The 24,187-nt window shown below is 39.3% G+C and overlaps 1 protein-coding gene across 1 annotated transcript in view; it reads left to right on the plus strand.

Annotated features, from left to right (window-relative positions):
• The window catches only part of epha5 (EPH receptor A5), a 65,654-nt gene that overhangs the window by 14,435 nt on the left and 27,032 nt on the right, over positions 1-24,187 (plus strand). The window contains exons 4-5 of the mRNA XM_010793351.1: positions 15,165-15,320; positions 15,787-16,125. Of these exons, the coding sequence (XP_010791653.1) occupies positions 15,165-15,320; positions 15,787-16,125 (495 nt within the window). The remainder of the gene's footprint in view (positions 1-15,164; positions 15,321-15,786; positions 16,126-24,187) is intronic.

Raw genomic sequence — 24,187 nt, forward strand, 5'->3', positions numbered from 1 at the left:
TGTCATGATCGGTGTTTTATGTTTTATACTTGGACTTATACTCGTATTTATCCCGGGAAATTATGAACTCCCGTGTGCAAAACTCGATTTGATTGTATACCCGAAACTCATGTCTTCGCGCTTTGTATTATACAAAAACATTATTACCTCCATATAAATATCTTAAGTCTTGTTATCACGTGTATGGTTGAGTATCTGCACGTTTTAACTTTTTCGTTTTCTATTAGAGAGGAAGTACTTGAGAAGTTGTCAAACGATAAACAAAAACCACTCCCTAGTTAGAAAATCAAAGTAACGGACTGTGAGCTAGCCATTCCCGTGACACACTTGGTATACTTTGTGACCTCCCATGCTTTAATGTTCAAAAAGTGCATCACCTCTTTTCCCCCTCAGTCCGAAACCAGAGCCCAGTCTACTCTGATTGGTTAGCTGGCCGGCTCTGTTACGATTGGTCAACCGCTTAGAGATGTCCCGCCCCTTACCCTATCATGTACAATGTGTTGGCCCGCTAGAACATAGGAGCGGTGTCACCATGTTGCAGAAGTAAACCAAGGTGTCCAGTCAAGGCATTTCAGGCAGGGGGTAGTATTAGCCTTTGCAGGCCATTTTCTTTAAACGCACAAGAAAAGGGAAAACCCCAAAAGCATAATTGGGCCTCTTTAATACACTAAATATTGCCATGTCATTCCTGTGCCACAAAGCCTGTATGATTGCATGCATTGGATACTTGACTCTGAGAGGAGGCTGGTTGGTGACGTGCATGGCAGAAGTGGTTTTCCATAGACTTTGTCATACAATGCCTGCAGAATTAAATCATCGCCTTTTTTAAAACAGCACCCCCCTTATTAGCTCAGTAACTTGTAATCACATGGTAAAACATAGAAGCTGTGTAACAAAGTGCGCACTATCTCGAGCTTAACTTAGTCAGAAATGGAGTCTCTGTGGGGAGATCATTAGCAGTAGCTGCCAGTGGCCTGCCCGGAGTCATGCTGCCACCGACAGTACAGTCACATAGACTGTCACATATCTGAAGCTGACAGGGCTAAAATATAACTCTGGTGTTCAGCAGTCATACTCAAGAGCTCATTCTGTACTGGGTATATCAGCGCTGCATGGCAACAGGTTTTGGTCTTGAGTATTTAGAAATGATGACTATATTTGTGCAGTTTCGGAAAGCGACCTGTGTTGTGTGTTGCACATAGACTGCATGGTATTGCACCACTGGATGAATAATATACTTATTATGTAAATACCCAAGAATAAAAAAGCGTAAACTTCAGAATTACTTATAACACAACAGGTACTGTGGATTGATTACAAAATAATGCAATCTTGTGACTTTTTGCTGTATTGGACTTGTCTTACTACATTAATGGACATATGATTTCAACTTCTTCCCCAATAATATGATTTGGTTTTAAAATGGAAAACTTTTCCTACATTTATGCCTAGAAGCCATATTATTTTTGGTGTTTCCTTACTTAGACGGAAACATTCAAAAATACTATTGTTGCTATTTTAGTTTGAAAGCTCCAGGTTTGCTTTCTAGTCCTGACGGAAAGAACCTGACCCCTTTAAAAAAAACAAAAAGGATCACCCTTTGTTTTTGATTCTTCACAACGTGTCTTCCCTTCGTCATCACGTTAAACTTCTCCATAATAATTTAAACAACATCATGACTACTCATGGTTAACATATGTCGCTGACTTTGTTGCCAGTAATTCTCCAATAACAGGTTAGCTATTAGCATAATATCAATAAGGCTAATGCTAAAATAAAAAATGTGGACTGCAGTTTCTCTTTCTCTTAGAGGATGAATCACAATGGCCGTGTTTAACATTATGCCTTTCATACTTTAGCATGGTAATATTGTCAAGTTGACATTAGCTTGATCTAATATCTATAAGTACAGCATCACAGAGCTGGCTGTAGACTTTTAGTCTCGGTTGTTCTTAAGAGTATGATTCTTTGAAGTAAAGGGAACATACTTTGATGGTGCCAACATTCATACATTATTTACCGTACATCAGCTGCATTGCATCAGCAGCATGTCAGCAGCGTGTGCACTGTCTGTGTAGACTGAGGTGCAGTTTAAGAAATAGTATGTGTTTTAAGAAACTCTACACACTATGAAATCAAGCAATTAAATGAAGATGAATTTATTTTAACAAGGATATTGACAGTATTTTGAGTAAGTGTATATTTTTTGGACGAAAATGTGATGTATCAACATTATCATCTGCAAACTGTGCAAATATGTGTCAAAGATCATGGAAGAAACCATGTTTCCCTTGTTTTTAAGTGGGAAGACGCTTAATAATTGGAATTCACAAGGTTTTGTAGTTTGTGTGAAATCTGTTTCCACTTATCTATGGACAAAAAAAGAGAGAAGAGCTTCTTGTAGGCCTATAGACGGCAGCGAAGATTACAACTGTTTTTTTGTTTGAAGAGACATGAAAAAAAGGCAGCAAAGTATTTTCTGGTGTAGACCAACCAAGCATAAAAGAGAGGGACAAAAGTGGCATTCCCTTTGTACTCCTGTTCACGGGCTGTGAGACCGCTATTTTGTTGACACTGATCAAATCTGCCTGCATGTATTTCAAGAAGGTAACAGCACTGTTTTCCCCGTCCGGTAGCAACAGAACAAAGTTAGAGGTGCTTTAACTGATTTCCATTTAAATGATTTCACACTGTTGTGCATACGGTGAAGATGAAGTTGTGTGATATGCTAATTTTCCATCCAATGGTTAAACGTTTTAGAATAAAAAAAACATCTCCAGTGCTCACAGATTGATTGAGTTTTGTGTATAATGGTCCTCTAAAAGGAAGTCAACAAGCTCAGTAGAACACACTCCCAGCAATTAATGAAGATTTTTCTTTTTTTCCAATTTTGCATGCAGATGAAACTGATCTTTGAAGTGTCTACAGAGAGAAACATGGCAGGACTTCCTCTCTTTCTTCAGCTTTGTAACCAAACGTGCTCGCTGCTTTGGAAAACACTTTTTCATGTTCATTTCAATCAGCAACGGTGGAATTAAGTGTTGAATTCTCTTTGTGAGACATTTCAAACGTGCCTGGAATACATACCCAAGCAGTTCTAGTATTGAGGCTTTTTATATGTGTTTGGCTGTCTGATGTTCTGGTACTAACTATCCAGCAATATGGATGTGAGAACATGTACCAGGTTTTTAATTTCCACTCTATTATGTCAACTTTACCCTCTCTGTGAATGTCAGTGGGATGTTCTAAAGGGTAGAGCTCTTTTGAAAAAGACTCCATTGTTAATAGCCACGTTATTTGATTGCCTGTTTTGTTGTGGGTTTTTAAGCATGTAGATTTTGTAACAGTGAGTTGCAGGTCATACTACATTACAATGTGAGAGAATACGTCTATATCCTGGCTGGATTGGCTGCTTGTGCCGCCTAGTAGAGCATGATTTAACGCAGCCAGTGTGAATGTAGGACAAAACTCGTTACGGACAGCTATTTCCCCCCCTCTTTGTCTTTTTTCTTCCCGTCATTTGTACATCTCCTGTTCTTTGTCTCATTTGCTTTCTCTTTTTTTTTCAGTCTATCCCCTCCTTTTCCTTTGCTCATTTTGTCTTTAAGTGACTGCCTATCATTCATTGTCTCTCCCTCCTTCTTTATTTCTTTCTATTCCTCTTTATTACTGCCACCTACATCAGCACTCTCCTGTCGTTTATACACTTCTGGCCTCATTCTTCTCCTCTTTAAGTCTCTGAAATATCCCTCAATTGTTCTCCGTCAACAATACAATTCTGTCTTATTAGCCTCCTTCCCTTCTCCCATAAACTCACTATGTTGTCACGTTGGGGAAATATTGGAAAAAGGCTAAACATACATTTTCCAACAACTGTACAGAAATGCATTGTTGGATTTGGGTTGTTATTCATTGCTTTGTTCTGCTAGGTATTTTGTCTTAACTTGAGTTTTTTGTTTATTTACATGACATTATAGGAAATAAATGACCTGTTTCCGTATCATTTGTTCACGGTTAAGAGTCACGTAGACGGAAAGTGAATATATTCACATGTAAAGCACGTGGTGGTCCTGTCTCGTTACGGAGATTTATGATTTTGTGTTGGGTGACATCTAAAGATATTGTATGTGCTTGTGTGAGATGTATAGACGCAGGCACAACTTTAGCTGGGATAATTGGTGGTAGCCTGCAGCACTGTCAGCACAGAGAGAGTGAAGAGAGAGGCATGGGGGAGGAGGGGAGCGCCTCCGTGGGTACATAGATGGATGGAGAGAAGGAAAGATTGGAGGATTACGGAGAGCAGAAGTGATGGCAAAACAAGGGGACACAAGATAAATGGAAGGTTTCTCGCCACAGGGTGTGAGGGCAGAGAGACGCAGAGATGGATGAGTGTTGTTTCAGTGGTGATTGCGATAAAGAAAAGGATAACTGAGGATAGAATTGGCCAGATGGATGAGAAGGAAGGGAGGGGGGGGGACTGTAGATTGAGTTCAGCCTCGCAGATGTGATTCAGGCTGAGTGAATACTAGAAAGTATGTGAGAATAATGGCTGAAAGGAACATTGGAGTAATGTTTGAATTGAATGTGGAGGAAAAAGATCTGAATGGCGTTTGAGAAACGTGGCTATTTATGACATTTTGTACATCGATGGGAGCCATTTTCTGCCATTTACTACTCATTTGGGTTTGCTGAGCAGTTTTGAGCAGGTAATATGACAGTATTTTCAGGCCATTATAGGAAACATTTCATATACATTAAAGAGCCAGAGGGGAATGGGGGTTCTATTTGGAGAGACATAGAAATTCCTTGATTGAAGTTGTACATTTCTGAGAGGAAAAAACATTGATATTCCCTGAGGAAAAAAGTGGTAAACCTAAAAGAAAAAAAACATCAAATTTACGAGGAAAAAAAGACGTAGCCTACAAAAGCTATTGCCCCACCCAAATCAGTATGTCATTTTCTTCGAATAGTACGGATGCTTATGCTGAAATCACTAAGCTAAAAATGTAATGTTCTATTGCTGAATGCTACGCAATGTAGTTGTCCATAAGTAAACCTCTATGATGTGTTGAGGTTGTTCCTACCTTAAGAGAAGTCATGTGGTTCTTTGACTCTTTATGACTATGCTTTGTGATACATTTGTGACTTTGAACTAAGAGAATATCCAAGTTGGTTTATCATACATTTACAAGGTACAACTCTACTTTACAACTTAAGGATATTTTCTCTTAAAGAGGGCAAATAATGCTCATTTTCACGTTCATATTGGTATTTTATGTCTCTATTGTGACATATGTACATGCTGTAATGTTCAAAAAGGTCTATTTTTTCACCCTCTGTCTGAAACCAGAGACCAGTTTGCTCTGATTGGTTAGCTGGCCGGCTCTGTTGTGATTGGTCCACTGTGAAGACATGTCCCGGCCCTTAGACTACCACACAGTGTGTTGAATAGTGGTTGGCCAGAACTAATGTAAGATATTTGAAAGTGAAAGCAGCATAGTATGTTTGCATTTGCAAAAAAAATCCTTTGAAACCATACAGAACATTATAATGTTAATTATATAATAATTTAAATGACTGTTTGAATGATAGACTATATTTGGAAATAGTGCTCGTATAATGGAAGGAGAAGCGAGAAGAGTGAACAATAAGGGTTTCTTGAGTGATTCAATAATTGCGTATGATAGGAAAGGAGCTAAGTGACACACTTGAATGATGGAATAAGGGCTGGATTTAATGTGGGAATAATGGAATAAGGACTAAATTATATGTTCGGAAGTTGAGCTGAATGTCATGTTGGGAAGATGAAATAAAGGCTGAATGGAATCCTGGGATTGACAGCTTTGTGATGTTAGAAATCAGGCTGAGATGAATTCAAAAGAAAATACTTGGAGGTATAAGATGGGCAGCGAAGTAGGGGGAAGTTGTGGGGGAAGTTGTGGGGGAGGGTTGGTAGAGAAGAAGAAAAAAGGACGACAGAAGATGAGGAATACGAAGGGAAGAGGACGACTGATGTTATCATCAATTAAAAGAATGGTGTGGCATGATGAACTGCTGCTCAATGGTAGGATAATAACACCGTAGGGTTTCGTTCCTCGAGTGTCGCGTAAGTGTGTCATGGGTAGTGCTGCATTTCCCATGGCAATACTTTGTTTGGGTGTCAGGACTCCCCCGATGTTCCTCTGTTTGCCTGCCTGTCAGACGTCACTGCAGCACATGTCAAACTCGATCTGGTCACGGTGCCGGTGGTGCCATCACAAACTCTCTCTCTGGCAGGAAGCTTTCTGGCTTCTACCTCGAGGGAATTATGAGATAGCGAACAGGCAGCTCACACTTGCAATGTGGGGCTTGTGGTGGATGGTGAATAGAGACTTACAGTAGCTTGCGTAACAGAGATTGTGACAGCATCAGCTAATTCGAAATGATTACCCGTGTTTGCTGATAAGGATCCACTTAGTTCTATAACCTCTTTGATTTATTGTTCTTTGTGCGGAAATCTGACTTTGACTTGACGGAGATCCAAATAGATTTGAAATGTTTTCATAGACTTCTGTAGAATGGAGAATCTTTCTGCTTAATTGACACCGTTTTAATATAGCATTGCACCTTTGTGATGTCACAAGCAATGTATTCCTTTTGTGAAAGATTTGGCCCATTCCTCAGGGGATTTACAAGACACAGTAGTGGAAGATATCTCCCAGCAATCCCCTGTACTTTTTAATGGCTACAATTCAAGGAAAAATGTAACTTTTTATTTACTTAAGTTTCCTTCTAAAGTTGCCATCATATCTTTAATGATTGTATTTCTTAGCAAATGGGGATGAAAACTAAATATTTAAAGACTCTACTGTTGATAAATATTTTCTAAACTGTATTTTCTATGACTGGGTTCCTCGTCAAAATGACAGTAGTTAAAATGACAGCAGGACAAATGTAAACTTTCCTTTAATTTTTTCATTTATTTTCTAATTTAACCATCGTAAATGTTTGATGATTGTACTGTGTATATAATAAGCAAATCAATATACATGTTTGAACCGCTGCCATACATGAAGGCCTATTAGATTTATCCTACATTTTGATTAGAACTAACTGAACTTTAATCACGTCGCCAGTCAGATATTTGCCCCCCTCTACCTTTTGCATTTTATCATTCGAGTTATCAGTATTCAGAAAGGCTTACTCATCCCTGAGTTGCTCGAGCGACAGAGCAGCACGGTGAATGATGGCGCCAAAATCTGCAAGTGGCAGGAAGCCTTTTTGATTCCGTCATCTCCTGAAATATGAATCGACTGGATCTATTGCCGAAAGAGCCGCCATTCATCTTTCCAGATCCTGTTCAATATGAAGCTGCTGCTCCTGCTGACTTCTTTCACTACATTCTCTCCTCCTCCATCTTCCTCCCCACCCCCCTCTCCATCACCCCATCATCTCAACGTGGCGATGCTGTCATGACAACTAAAGTGCTTCCTGAGTGCTTGTTGGGTAAACTGACTTTCCCAGAAGTGCTTCCTCCCTTTTTACCCTTCCCCCTGCTAACGTGCACACATATTCACATGTTTTTTTTATACTTGCGAGGGGCGTTCTTGACACAGCCAAGCCCCCCCCATCTCAAGACATAACCAACATACCTAGGTGCTTAACCCCATTTGCCCCAACCTTGACCCAAACCTAATCCTAACCCTCAAACACCCCTTTGAAGAAATATGGGCCAGTCACAATGCCCTCACAAAGATATAAACACACACACACACACACACACACACACACACACACACACACACACACACACACACACACACACACACACACACACACACACACACACACACACACACACACACACACACACACACACACACACACACACACACACACACACACACACACACACACACACACACACACGCACACATTCCTGCAGTCGGTGAAATATTAATAAAATGCTTCACTCAGCACAGCCAGCGTCTTTCCATGAAAGCACAGTGGTGTCTCTAGAGGTGGCTGCTAGGACTGGTTGGACTGGTTGTTGTGGACCCTTTCGTTGTATTTAGGTCAGGTGACACGTTTCTCAATGATTCAGTTTCACAGCAGTCACACATCAGCAATATGTTTTACTTTGTAGTCTCTCTAGGAGTCTGGAAAGAGGAGATGGTGGGTTCATGCAGACATAGTTGGAGATGGAGCATGCATTGTGTGTGTTAATGTGAGATAGGCAAAATGGTATTTACTGTGTCATTTACTCTTTACACTAACTATATCAATTATCAAAATTCATGCATGAACTGATCACTTAAAAAATATCTTTTAACAATAACTTTTGTTGTTGTTGCTATTTTGGCCAATTATTGGTAATGATCTACTCTGACCTCAAACTGATCTCCTATTAGATTGAAGGAAATGGTACACCATTTAAATATCTTATGACCCCCCTAATTCCCCACCACACTGCATATATTGTATAATTCATATTCTTCAAAGCACAGTTTACAGAAAAAAACATAACTAATTTGTTTAGCTAATTTCAAATAATAGATTAATCGTTGAAGTACTGTAAGTTTTTATACAAAACATGACAGAAAATGCTTTTAATAGCCTCTCTGGAAATGTCCTGCTTTACACTGTTTTGCATCACGTTAAACCGATACATACTATATTTGGGTTTTGGACTGACAAAGCAAGACAGACACTTCTTGTCAAACATGGATCGACATTTTATACTATTTACACGACATTTTATGATCAATTAATAAACCGTGAAAAAGTAAATCTATAATAAATAGCAGCCCTAGAAGAATATATCGCCGCTGTAAAATGATCTCAAACCATTAAATCCTGGCTATATCTTTTCAAACGTCAGAGAGAAAATTGTATTTCAAAACCTGTAAATAACCCCATCATTTCTTTATTTATGGAGCATCTGGTGAATTGAAGGCATGAATTATACACAAACCACATCTTCAAGGGAAATAGAACAATGTAATATAAATGTGCACACGTAAAAAGATTATTTTATTCATTCTTGTATTTAAATAGGTCAAAAGAAATGTGATTCACCACCATTTTTATGCACACTCCACATGTCTCACGAGTATTTGAATGGCGTGACATCCTGACCCTTTTTCACCTCATTTATGCGCTTGCAATTTGTGTTTGCATGTGTACATCCATCAAGTAAATAAAAATGCCTTTAATAGCAATATATTATGTAGTGTCATTAATATTTAGCATAGTTTGACACTTGACGTATCGTTATGATGTATGGGTTATGTTTGACCTCCGCCACCAGACTCTGACCGGGCCGATAAATTGATTTATGTTCGAAAGCCATTGTGAGCAGTTTGACCTCTTTGTGTCAGCTTGTGGCCTGAGAATAATTGGGTGCTGAACAATGACCCTCCTCTGCCACCCATCAGACAGGAAAACCCCATTGACTGGGTTGTATATTGTTATGGTATTATCACCTGGCTGTGTTTGTGTTCTCATAGAAGCATATACAAATATGAGCGTACTTGGCCACATACACACAGTTATATTACAATAATGCATGAAGGCATGACACCATCATGCATGCACACACACACAAACAGACACACACATTCAGTGTTTATGTTCCTTTAGGCCAGTAGCTCGCTGTGGGACAAATACAGGAAGAGGATATTTACTGTGTTTCCTTGCCTGGTTTATTGGTTCACAATACTATCTGTTCACAGAATAGGCATTGTATTGAAATTCAACCGTTCCATTTTTGTGTTTCTGCTGTCAAAGTTTACTTTCATGTCAATCCTGATGATTCTGTGTACAGCTGGAAGAGTCACAGGAAAAGAGGAAATATAAGTGGATGTCACGTAGAGCAAAAACTGTGCCATTTGGCTTTTTAGTCATATTTAGTAAAATCTTGTTGTGGTGGAACGTAGCTGCAGTAAGAATGGTTTAAGTGTAGTTACTCAGGAAGTTTATTTAGGAAAATGTTGATCTGGCATTTCCTTGGGTAGTTGCAATGTATCTTCTTCATAATTCTACTCTCCTAAACTATCATTCAAAACCTGCAAAAAAATTGCATTACTTTTGATAACAGTATCGAACATAATACATGAGATTGTTAGAAGTTCCACTTTAACCACTTACAACATAAACACGCTACTTACCTTATAGTTCATAAGTAGGGCATTGGGAAACAAAGAGGCTGTTTCAAAAAGTGAAAAATAATGTGTGTTCCCATCCTGTGAATCAGTTCTTTCATGGTCCATATTACGCCCTTTCAAAAAAGCTGGCAAATCATTTTCCCAAATCCAGCTTTAAAACACAAATACACATTAAAAAAACAAACCAATATTTTCGTTGCATTTTGCATCTGGATATCAGAATAACACAGAAACCAAAATATTCAAGTGACTTGTGGGAAAGATGTGGAGCAGATCTGAAAGACAGGCAACATAATTCAACGCATTATTTTTCAATTATCACACTTTTCTCTTGATACACAGTATGGGGCCTTTAACTTCTGTTTTATAAGCCCCTCCCCCCTTTGGAGTATGTCCCTCTCCCTCTGCCTTAATCGCTTTCTCCCCCTAATCCCACCAAACGACAGCCAGTCATATAAATCAACATGTTTACAGTGAAATGTTTCCAATTAAAGAGGACGCTCGTTAAGAAGCATCAATGGACACTGCTGGATCCTTAATTGCCTGGGATGCCAGTGTGTGATGCATATTAATTACGTATTAACCACACACACACACACACACACACACACACACACACACACACACACACACACACACACACACACACACACACACACAAATGCATAAAAGAGCATTAAGTGTGTATTGCATATTAATTACCTATTACCCTTTGTGCTGTGCTTTAAGTGCTGCGTGGCATCAGAAAGACAGCTTGCCCAAGGGCACACACACACACACACACACACACACACACACACACACACACACACACACAATACCACCAACGCGGTCTACTCACTTGCATTCACAATGAGGAATGAGCCATTTCAGTCAGCCAGCCATGACCATAACTAATCTCACCACAGCAATTGGTGTGTGTCTGTGTGTGTGTCTGTGTGTGTGTGTGCTCAGATATGAAGATTTACGTGTGAGTGGGAGTGTCTTTTAAAGATTATTTAACGAGTAAAGCACCTGATCCAAAGATCTAACAGCCTGACTGTCCTTGCATCTGGAGAGCCTTCATCGTAGGACATCTATTAAAATAAAAAATGAAAAGATGATTCAATTAAAAGAAGAAAGTAGTCACTGAATAAGGAGATTATTTTTAACGCTTTCCAAAAGTAGTTATGTTTAATATTGTATCGGCTTAAAGGTTGGAGTGTATGGTAGACTCTATTATAGAGATATATTATTCATTATTGAAAATGGTTTAATACATTTCCTGGTTTTGCTAAAAAACAAATTGGGAATGTCTCAATCAACTTATTTGTACAAGTATACAGCTATGCTACCAGCTTAATTAACACTGCATGTTTAGCTTAATGCTGTATGTACAGTGACAACATTTTTATTAGCATTTGTTTACCGTTCCCCCTTCTGGGTGTTTAGCGTGTTAGCATGCGGACATTTGTTAATGACGCGCAAAGTATGTTCTTTTTTGGGGGGAAATAACCTTTCATTCAGAAATCTTTGTTTGAGTTCACATTAATGCTAACAGCTTAATTCACAATGTATATATATATTGTTTTACATGCTATACTCGTGTGTTTATCAGCATATATTAGCTAGCTCACTTCTTGGTACGTAGTGTGTTAGCATGCACATATTTCCTAATGACGAACAAAGTAGCTGTAGCTTATGGTAATTTCATTATTTTTGCTATGATGATGCCTTTACCATTCACAGAGCCACACAAAAATAGAACTCAAAACGAAATGTTTTCTTCATATTTAAGTATACACATTTGACTATATGTATGTCTATCATTTCTATTAACAACTGTTTATTTCGCTGTGGCGGATGGTGTGTACAGTTTTTTGTAATCAGTTATTCACATGTGCACTAATTCAGTTGCCATTTAAGTGGCATTTAGTCAACTTACATGTTTTTGTCCTATCTTGTCCTGACAGCCACACCATTGGCTTTAAGGCCTACCCTTCAGCTTTTTAGAGTCCATACTGAACACACACTCTCTTTCACTCTCTGTGGCATTTTAATCGCTTTATCCTAGTTTCTGCCTTCAGCTGGCTGCCCTGACCTTCATGTCCCCTTTTGCCTGCATGTGGTACATCTTTAAAATGGAGAAAAAACATAAAAAAAGGCGCATGATATAACCATGTAGTCACTCACACTCATGCTGTCAAGTCATGTCCAACAATACATGCTTACAGTTGATTACCACACATGTTCATTTTTCCTTCAGAGCATGTGTAATCTATGTAGCCTGAATGGAAATTAGCTAGAATTAATGGTAATAAATAACCTAACATGTACACTGTTGGTGCGTATTAGTGCACTGGAATTGGTTTTCATTAAAGTGGCATGCGATGGATTTTTTTTTCACACCAATTTGCACATTTGAATTGCAAATGTTTATATCGTTCTCATGATCATGTGCAGATTCCAGCGGAAATGGGTGCATTATATTAATGTAATCAAAACCTGTCATATAATCTCTGACACCACAATATTAGCAAATGTGCATTTGTCTATTTACATTCCTACTTCAATCAGGCTGGCTGTGTCTTTATTCAGCAATGCAGTTTGGTTTTTACATATGCCACAATGAAGTTTACATTTTTACTAATCCATTGTTTAATTCTCTAGGATTGTATAGTTACTATATTGCCTCATATAGTTCCTGTTGCATGTGGAATAAATACTAAGTAGTTACCCTCTGCAACAGACAAAAAACTCAACAAAAACTCCAAAACAATAACAGGACATCCATAAAAGGAGCCACTATAATACCATTCTGTGCCCACAGCATGCTGTTTGATTGACAGGTGGTATTTGGTAGTGCAGCACAGGCACAAAACATCATGTGAGAGCTAAGCACCAAAGATAAATATATGTACAAATAAACATCAGTTCTCTGTGTGTGTGTGTGTGTGTGTGTGTGTGTGTGTGTGTGTGTGTGTGTGTGTGTGTGTGTGTGTGTGTGTGTGTGTGTGTGTGTGTGTGTGTGTGTGTGTGGCTGGCTGCCACCCAACTTTTATTGCTTTGACCATGGGGGGTTTTGGAGGATGAAATGACTATGGCAATAAATCTGTATGCAACCATAAATGTGCACGTGGTGGCGGGCAAAGGCAGACAAAGGATCTGGTGTGTCCTACTGCCCTGAATGCTGCAGACCTTCACACGCACAGGCACACACACGCACACACGTAGAATGGAATGAGGCTGTACATCATTGTTGGCTTCATCGAAGTATGAGGAAGTAAATGGAAATGCGTTGGGATCCATTTTACTGTATCCCACGAAAAATGTAATGGCAGCAGCAACAAAAAAAGTCCATCTTTTCACATCTGAAAAAACCTAACCCCCCAGGGCATACAATACTGTCCGTGTGCTGTTGAGCATGAATTATGTCATCAGCTGTATGACTATCTGCTCATTCAAAATTAGGTCATCTTCACAAATGCCTCCACATCTTAGTAATTAGGGTTTGTGTGGTAACATACATGCCAAGCACATACGAAAATACACAAGACTTATTTTATTTGTCTGTGTGTGAATCAGAGGTGAGACACGGAGCGATTCAGGGCAGAGGGAGAATTTTTCAGGCCTAATGTTCCATGACAAAGGACCAAGGTTCCGTCAAGGGGAATCAGAGCCATTGCCGCCAAACGCCTGAAACACACACACACACACACACACACACACACACACACACACACACACACACACACACACACACACAAATCTCCCCTTATATTCCTCCTTTGTCTCATCCCCTCTACTCTTTTTCTCACCGTCCTTGCTCGTAAACTTGTCTTCCTTCTTCCTTCCATCTCTCCCGCCATCATTTCCTTTTTACCTTCCCCTTCTTTCTCCCCTTGTATCCCTTTGTCTTCTTACCTGCAGTTTAATTATGTAGTTGTTAATCCCAGTTGCAGCCTGGATGGGCTTTACAGCAGGCACATTTATAAAACAACAGCTCCTAACCTTTAAGCCCTTGGAGGACAAATACATCGCCTCTCTTTTGTCCTATACTCCTCTCCCTCCCTGTCTTCTCCTTAGGAAACATTCATTTATCTCTGACTATAGACAATCTATGGGCATCTTTGCAGCCCTTCTTGTAAAAAGTCAAAACGCATCATAATTAATTCATCCTCTATGTGTCGATTTGTATCTGCATGGGTGCAACGGCAAAAATCAGCAGGAACAACAATGCGACGATAAGTCAGTCATTGATTGGCTTTGGGGCGTAACCATGGAGACGGAGGTTGATTATGTATGCTTGTTAACAATGTGAGTGTGTAACCCCGCTGTTTACCTACTCCACATAGATCTGTCTGAGCTGAGTGTATGTTTGTGTGGGAGGAAGAGAGATTATGTCTGTCTGTTTGTATATGTGTCACATATTGGTTTCTCGGTGGGGACAATGTTGTGCAGCAGATGCACAAAATTCTCAATAAGGTTACAGTACATTAGATTGAATTTATCCAAAGCGACAAACAAAACAAGATTCCTGTGAGTGCATTAGCTTTTTAATAAGCAAAAGCACTGACGGGATGCTCCACGAAAGGAAAAAAAAAAGTCAGAAAAGTGTTTGTTTTTTTAAGATAATACAACTTGAAGACGAGAGCAGGGTTTCACCGGTTGGATAAAAGCAATAATCCCTAGAGGGGAGATAAAAAGACATAAAAAGGAACAAAGAAGGAAATACAAATGCGGCACAAACTAGGTGACAAATGATTCTTTTAAATTCAACACCGGTATCTCTGATGAGGAACCTCAAAACAACCAGAACCATTCAAATGGCAAATTGTTTTTGGTTTTGATGCTGACCTCCTTTTCTTTCAAAGGAACTAACCATGCTGTCTTGCTTTTTCTCTTCCCCCACTTTTCTTTTTTTACCTCTCTGACCCTCTTCCCTTTCGTATTTGTACGTCTCCTCTTATCATCTCATCTCTTCTTTATCCAACCCCAAACACTCCATGCCACCCGGGCCCCCCCCTCCTCCTCTATCAGTCTGCAAAGTGGGGTTTTACCGCTCGCTGCTGGAGTCTCCGGCCTGCAGTAAATGTCCCCCGCACAGTGTGGCCAGGCAGACGGGAGCCACCGCCTGCAGTTGTGAGGATGGATGGTATAAGATCGACTCCGACCCTCCCAATATGGCCTGCACACGTGAGGATAAAGCTCCTTTATATTTGCACATGCTTACTGTAAGTCTTATTTACCTTTATTTTTGGACATAGAGTTGCAGAAATAACATCACGTTTTTAAAGTGTGTTGACTCTTTTACAAGACGTTGACTTTGGGGCTCCTGAGGTAGAGCTGTCGTCCACCAATCAGAAAAATAGGTGGTCTGATCCCCAGACCCTGCAGCCAACATGTTGAAGATACATGACCCTACATTTGTCCAAGTGGAATCCAAAGCCATGGCAATGTTTACGGGAGCAATTCAGGTTTAGATATCTCTCTCAAAGACCAATTTCCACTGACCCTCTGATTGGTAGATCAGTCATTAAGCCCCTGAGCCATAGCTGCCCCTTGTACATGTATATGTTGAAGCACTTTTAAGAAAGACTAGATAAGTGCCATATAAATGCACTCCATTTACCATTAACATGATTGGTCCTTCTTCTCTCAGGCCCTCCATCAGGTCCACGCAACGCTATCTCCAACGTCAACGAGACCAGCGTCTTCCTGGAGTGGTCCGTCCCCATGGAAACGGGTAACAGGAAGGACGTGCGCTACAACATCCTGTGCAGACAGGTCCTGCCAGAGGGGAGGGGCTTGGAAGAATGCGGCCCAAACGTGCGTTTTCTGCCCCGACGCGTCGGCCTGTCAAATACGTCGGTCATGGTGGCCGACCTGCAGTCACACACCAACTACAGCTTCCTGCTGGAGGCCGTCAACGGGGTGTCAGAACTGGCAAAAGAGCACGCCAAGCAGTATGTGTCACTCAATGTGACAACCAATCAGGCAGGTATGTTGCAAGCGATTTGTCACATATGTCAATACTTGCTTTTTCTTTCCCACAATCACAGCCACCCCATGAGTTCTCCAATCTGCACTACAGCTGTCCTGTTGTCGCAACGGAATTTCACAACAAATATCTCCAACTGACTCTTTTTTTCCTTATTGAGACTTCCACAGACCAACCTGATGTGTCAGATTCCTGGCGCGAATATCTGTGTCTGAGAACAAAGACGCCAGATGATCATATTATAACAGCATTTGTGCAAAACGTCGCTTCTATTATTGTTTTTTTCTTGTGTGCCATCCATGCTGTGAATGAGGGAACATTGCACAGTGGAAAGCTTCTTTGTTTTTGCTTTTGCATCCAGATTTGTCATTGAAAAAGCAGCTTGCCCCCCTCGACTAGTCGGTGCATTTCATCAACAAGATTTGCAGGAATCTGGGGCGTAGTGAAAGCGCTTGATTTGCAGGCTGCTGCTGCTGGGGTGTGCGGTGTGTTGTTTGGTAGCAGGTGTCATTCTGCATGCCTATCAAAGTTTAATCAAGCTGATGACATTTTATTTTTAGAATGGGAAGTGTAATCAACTCTGAGCAAAAAAGAAAACTTGAGCTGGTATAATGTGTTGTAGCTGCTGGCAATATTCTGTTATCTGCAAGCCAGAGTGATTTAGAAAATCTGTGTGGCTATAAAGTATAATTGAGCAAGGCACTAAACTCACTACACTAAAGTGAGCAGCACAGTGGCCAAACATAAAGACCACTCTAATATTAGACAATGAAAGACTCCAGCTACTCCCCATAGCTGTAAATATTGGAATGTTTGCTGGCTGGCTGTTTTTAAAATGGAGATAAAAATTCACACAGGCTTTGGGAGACCATTTTCATGTTTACGGGAGTTGTTTTATCTGCTCGTAATGAAATGGTAGCACACGGTGGAATGAAATGAGAAAAATACAAGATTAATGCTTTCCTTCCCAAGGCTTCCATCTGTAGAAATATTTTCCTGAAGGACTGTGTTTGTTCCTGTTTTTTTAACAAATGGTTAATTGGCAGTCAAGTCATAGTAAGGAGTAGTGGGATGGGCAGGCAGATGGTGGTCTGACAGTGGAGGGTACTGCCGTCCCTTTAACTGTGTTGTCATTGTGGCTGTCAGCAGACTGAGTGGATTACACCACCCAACAGCACCCACATTCAGTTTATTAGAGATGCAGCTTGATTAGTTATCCAGTCACTGGGCCCAATGGAGATTAGGGATTACAGATTAGATTACACATGGCTGGCAGAGTCACAGACAGGAAAACCGGGCTTCCCTTTGGCATGCATGTGATACATGCCAGGGCATTTCTTTTTTTTTATTCTAGTGATATTAGACAGATAGACAAGCTTACATTTGAAAATATATTCAAAAATATCCCATACATCCAGGAACTGTTGAAAAAAACATCCACATGTATTCCCAAAAACATAACTGAAGTGCTGTCAAGGCCAAAAGAAACATTTGTTCCTAGTGGAAGAGTAACTGGTCATTTATGAGTAAACAAGTTAAAAAAAGCCCTGTTTGTAAGGTTAAAAGTTATGAAGCCTCACAAAGGAGGTCAGGTTAGATTAGATTGATTTTATTGATCCCAAATTGAGAATTGTTTTTGTTATAGCAGCATGTCAACAGGGCATTGCACATATGTTCATAATAAAATAAAATATAACGGCAAACCCTCTGACGTTAAATCGGGAAAACAAAGTTTTTGCCATGATTTTATTCCATTTAGTGACCGATAAAGCCATTACAGAATAGTATAGTAGCATATTTAGCCAACGATTTAACATCATATTATTTTAACTCTCTTTCGCTGTGCTTTTAATTATGCCTATATGGGCTATAATTTCAAAAGTGTTCTTAAGAGACTATAATAGCAATTGACTCAATTGTCTTTTGGGGTAATCATTTTATTTTCGGAAGGGTAATAAAGCAAACCGATGATGAAAAGAAAGATAAATACTTGATTGGATAATAAACCGAAGCATTGGAAGCTTGTTTTAAACAGCTGAGCCAGCCTGATGTTAGGCTGTTCCAAATGTCTAAAATACAGATTGCAGAACATGTGTGCAAACATATGTGCTGACATGCAAATGTTTAGAAGGTTCAGTCGAGTCATTTACACTTAACTCTAAATACTATAAAGTATGTGTTGTTAAAAAAAAAGAAGGTATTACAACTGTAAGACTGCTAATTTCTCACCTGTGGTGTTACACATCAGTTCAGTTTCCAGATGGTGTCCAGACTGTTTGAGTAGAAACGTTATATGAATATTCAATAACATTTTTAATTATTACAATTTCTCAAGTTATTATTTCTGATCCATTGGGGCCTCTTCAAGGGTCACAATATAATGTAAATGTAGGGTGACTGACCAGTTGTCCCACTTTTTGACAGTCATCCGTCTAAAACCTGGCTTTTATCCAATGGCTGTTTAGCTTTTCACCATAAGCTGTTTCGGATGTTAATCAATCAACAACGGCTCGAAATGTATTTACTAATGAGTGTAGCCGGTGGAGGGCGATTCCCAGAAATGTCTTTGTGACATTTACCATAGTTTCTTTTTCAGTCATGCATGGACTGGAGATGAATACGATTTAAAGCAACACTGCATGAAACTCACAAGAAATGCCTGGCTCAAGACAAATATTGATCTATGGATACATTCTTACTGAAACCAAAACAGGATAACCAAACAGAAACACATAAGGTTTTAGCAGCTGAAATAATGAACATTTCCCACTCGGTAATTTTTTCAGACTTAGACATATCAAAAAAATACGGACATGTTGGCGGATGATTGTTTGTTGTAAAAATGAATCCGCTCAAACCGAATATATTTAAGTATTTTACTATTTTTGTAAACAATAAACCAAGTCAAGCGTTGTCAAAAATACTTATAAGCTAATAGTTTCAATATCATTTTTTTATTTTTAAGGGTTCGATGAACAAACAGTATTGTTCCACATGTGGCTTGTTGGAACCTGGTCACCCTATGATACACCTGGAAAGATAAAGCATGAAAACTAAATTAATTAATTTTTTTGTAAATGTCCCCGAATATTTACTTTTTTTTTTTACCCCTATAGATCTCCAGAAATATGCAAATGAAAGGATCTGATAATGAAAAAGCACTCTGCTCACTACTCAATGACATACATTCACAAGTAGCAACTTCTTAATATTAAGCTGAGCAGCACTTACGCTACTAAACTAAATGTACCTGATATGACTTATGATCATATCAACTTTTGCTCCCATCTTGCTTCAAGTTACTCCTCCCCAAATCCATTATAGTGCCTGGTGAACATATCCAGTGTCATTGACAGATGTTGCTAGAAGTTCTGCTGCACTTTTAACCACCCAGCCGTGATTTCGAGGTGTTCACACCCTGAGTGCATTTATAAAAATCACTGTAGCGAGGTTAGGACTTCAACCACCGGTGGTCTTTCCTATCAAATGATTTTGCAAAGTAATCCTAACAATCCTGTTAACAATAATCCTGAAGCATTACTCGTAATGAACAGTTTAACACCCTGCCTCGCCTCTGTGTCACACATGTAATTACCCAATGAGGGCTTTGATGAGCGCTGTAAACATCTGCGTTGTGTGACTTTGCTTCTGCTTGTGAGGGTAAAAGGGTTGAAAGAAGATGGAGGGACGGAGGCGGTGGGGGGGGGAATCAGACAGACAGAGACTGAGAGAAAGAGGATCTGCCGTTTGATGTGTGGGAAGTGTCACATTCCATAAGGGATCCGTGAAGTAGGTGATTTCACAGTGTCCCTGCGAAGCCCTGCTGAATAATAAAGTGTTGGTACTCGTGGAGAGGAGAGGTGAAAGGCAGGAGGGAAGGTAGAGTTAGAAACTGTAAAAGTAGTTGGGGAGGTTGTGATAAAAGGTGAGGGAAGAAGCAGTAAAGTAACAGGATATATATATAAGGTTCACAGTTGCTTTGTGTTAATTCAAAAAACACTTAGAGGTGTGGTGTAGCTGGGCAATTTAATAATGGAAGTCATATATGTTGCTCCACTTTGGTGTTTTTGTAAACAGAAAACACATTTTTGATAAGGTAGCTAGCGAGCAGCCACTATTAGGTTTACTATGAATGTATTTAAAGTTGCCCTATTATGCTCATTTTCAGGTTTCATAATTGTATATTTGCCTCTACTGTGACATGTTTCCATACTTTAATGTTCAAAAAGCTCTTCCTCTTTTCACTCTCGGTCCGTTAGCCATGTATAATGTGTTGGAGCGCTACCCAACTGAAGTGCAAGTGTTACATCGTGATGTCACTATGTCGGGGAAGTAAACAAAGGACTACGATTGAGGAGGGGGGGGGGAACTTTGGGATTTTAGCCTTTGCAGACCATTTACATGCACTAAAAGCTATAACACACTACAGGAAAGGGAAAAAGCATAATATGGCCCCTTTTAAGAATCCTCCCGTTAGTCTCTTTATTTTAGATATGTCGTCGTGCCTTGTGAATAGATCTTTAAAATGAATAAACTTTATATTGAGAACATACATGAGAAAATGTCAATTCTCAGTGGAAATCAGAAGAACAAATAATGTACTCTAATTGGCCATTAATCGCCAATAATCACGGACAATTCAGTCTTTGCTAGTCAATGATTATTATTTATGTGACAAATGACTTCCTGCGGTAGCTGCTCCCTGAGGCCTTTTATTTCTGCCTGTTTGTTTCTCTTGGTGTTCACAGTGTGGGAGCACTGTGTGGTTACTGCACACTAAATGCTCCCATACGTTATGTTTGCTGTTGTTGGCTATTAATCAAATGAAACGTGATACATTACCTTGTGGGTGGTGCCTTACTTTTAGATATATAAGTGGTGTTTTTTTTTCTCTTTTAACTGAGATGAATTGAGCATGGAACTTCTATTGAGTTATTTTAACCATCATATTGGAAATATATCATCTTTAGAGACATGTGTTTTTTGGAGTCTACAATTGTCCTGTTTGAGGTCATTTGTTGTTTTTAAGAAGTTAAACTTTGATACTTTCTCAAGAAACTTTAGTAAGTTTGTTTTGGGCGTCTGATTTCTTCATTATTGTCAGTGTGGTTCAGCCATTTTTTACTTTGGGTGTGACAGCTCAAATGTGTTTTCTCTCAAACAGGTTGAGAGGAAGGCGTTAAAGAAGATAGATGAGACACTTTGTAGCTCAGTGCAGAGAAGATATGTGAAAGGATTGTGTCTTGGAAAGAAGCTGACTGTTGGCCACATGGTCGTTGTGTTCTTCAATTTGACTTTTAGCATTCAACGTGTTTTGATAACTTTCCACTTGCTGATATATTCTTCTGTTAAAAATCCACCTGCTTAAGTTTCAATATGCTTTTTAAATGCATTATTGTAAATTAAATAGTATAAGGGCAGTGAAGCGATGAGGGGAGAAATAAGGATCGATCATTCAATAAACAGCTATCAAGTGGTGATTACAGGACGGGGGACCAAGAGGATCATGGGAAATCAGAAATACATACAGGTCTGCTGTTTAATTAGACGACTAACTGACTACTCGATTGATCAATTATAATTAGCAGGGAGAAAATTGCGTTTTTGGCATCTCAGGTATGGAGATTCCCTGCTTTTGTGTGTTTTATACCATATTACTCTGAAACACTTTAGATGTTGGACTGACAAAACACACGTTCAAAGACGTCACATTCAACATTTGATAGACCAAATGATAAATCTCGGAAATGATCTGAAGATCATCAGTGAAAATGATCCGGATTTGCAGCCCTACCCCTGATACGCTGGTCGATTGTTGGTGGGGGGGCTCGAGGGGGGTGCAGTTTATATTTCCCTTCAGACATGCCCCTGACCCATAGGCCAAAAAAGTGTGTCAATGTCCTTTATCTTTCTGTTACAACTTATGAATTCCTGATTGTGAACATTTCTAATGATAGAATGTAATATGTTCACGTGTCAAATCACAGTTTCAATGAATGAGAGTCCCATAAAGTGAGCAGGTAGGTAGTGAGTATAACAAAAAATAATATGAGAGTACTTTACAACCCTGATAAAGCTATCTCTTTCTATCCCTGTGTCTCCTATCTCTCTTCCATTCTGTGGCTGTGTCTCTCTTTCTGTCATTCTCCGGGGGTAGTTAAAGGATAACAAAGCCGATAGCTGAAGGTCTGTATTGATTCTGGGGATGCTTCAGACAGATTGTGTTCTGAGAGGCTTATGTTCTGCACGGTGATAACGGTTGCTCCTATCTGAGGCCAGAGTTGTCACACTGCAGGGCTGCACTCCCTTTTTTATTTTTAACCTCTCTCAGCATGGGATGGAAGTTTTTAGACAGGAAATGGCACCACGAGCATTAGGAGTGAATGTGTGTTCTGTATTACCGTACTGCAGGTGCTCATTAGCAGATGTAACACGCACGGGAAGTGTTTAAAACAGCGAGTGTGATTCCACTATCTTCCCTGAGGCTAAAATAAAAGTGTTGCTGGGGCGCTGTCTAAACACTTTCGTCATGTCTTCCATTCTTTGTCTCACATTTTTTCCTTTTTTGTCTACCTTCTCGCTTGTCTTCCATTGTCCTCCCCCTCCTTTAGCACCCTTCTGTCTCCTCCATCGCCTCCCATTCCTCGCTGCCACTGCGTTTCTCAGATTCGTCAAGTTTTAAAACACTTGTTTGTTTAGTCTCAGTCGCCAAGTGGTGGCAGTAAAAGTTATCACATTGTGTTGACTAAAGCGTTGCGTTGGGTGTTATCTGTGGATGTCATACGGTAAATGCAAGATTATAGCTGAGAAGAAACAGGCAGAAATGATCTGAAGACCCTTCCTTTTGTTTGTTAATGTGCTTTAAATATAGACTTTAGTACAAGTGTCTTCGATGCACAGAAAACAACACAGTAAAAGTGCATTTTTTTGCATCATTTCAAAAATGATGGTAGCTTCAAACATGCACCTTATGCAACCTAAAAACTTAATTTTTTCAACTTTTTGAAAATAATGTTTTTGAATACAAGACCAAAAAATATGCCTTATTTTATGGTATGTCTTAAATCACTAATCTTTTTTTAAACATGAATTGAAGGAATATATAAATAAATATGATAATAATTAAAAACCAACAACATATTAAACTAATACTTGAAATACCTTTTTTAATTCATAAAATGGCTATTCTTGTGATATTCTCACAATAAGAAATGGGAATGGAATGGATTTCTGGAATGTAATAAATGGAAAAAAATAAATTAAACAGACTAATCATTCAAGTCATTTGTAGCTTCTCAAATGTCTGGATTTGTGATTTTAACATAATCTGTTAGGTATACGCTTTTTAGTTTTGAAGACATTAAATCAGGTTCTTGGAAATTGTTTGTATTTTTCATTCTTTTCTGACATTTATTAGCAGTTAAATCCATTATCTAAAACAAAATATTACTTGCAGCTTGACTTGTTAAAATATAAACACATTTTAGTTGTGCAATAACACATAAGGTTTATTTATACGACTCTAAATCCTAAGTGTATATACCAGATTCCTTACATATGAACCCTTAAGGCTTTGATTAAATATAGCATGGAGAACTGCATCCATTTTTGGAGGATTTCAACTTAGATGTTGGTGTATTGTTACCCGTTAAGCTGCTGGGAAAGGAAAAGAAGCCCTCTTTCATCATCGCACCCTAGCATTTATACCATTTAAACATTGAGTGTGTGTGTGTGTGTTTGATTCGGTCTCTGGTTTCAGGCTTTTAAGATGTTGCAGATAACACTTCTGTGCGACCATCCACTCAGGATACAGTTACTCTGTTTGTAGCGATGATTTATTCTCTGTGGAGTTCTGCTGATGCTATTGAAACCCAAACGCTGTTTTGCATTTTCAGTAGAGGCATATACACACATACACACACACACACACACACACACACACACACACACACACACACACACACACACACACACACACACACACACACACACACACACACACACACATTATCAGGATATTGCCTGAGGGAGCGTTTTACCCAGTGAAAAGCTCTTTATGTGT

Source organism: Notothenia coriiceps, unplaced genomic scaffold, assembly GCF_000735185.1.
Source record: "Notothenia coriiceps isolate Sejong01 unplaced genomic scaffold, NC01 NC01_scaffold00037244, whole genome shotgun sequence".
In the NCBI taxonomy this organism is placed as follows: Eukaryota; Metazoa; Chordata; class Actinopteri; order Perciformes; family Nototheniidae; genus Notothenia; species Notothenia coriiceps.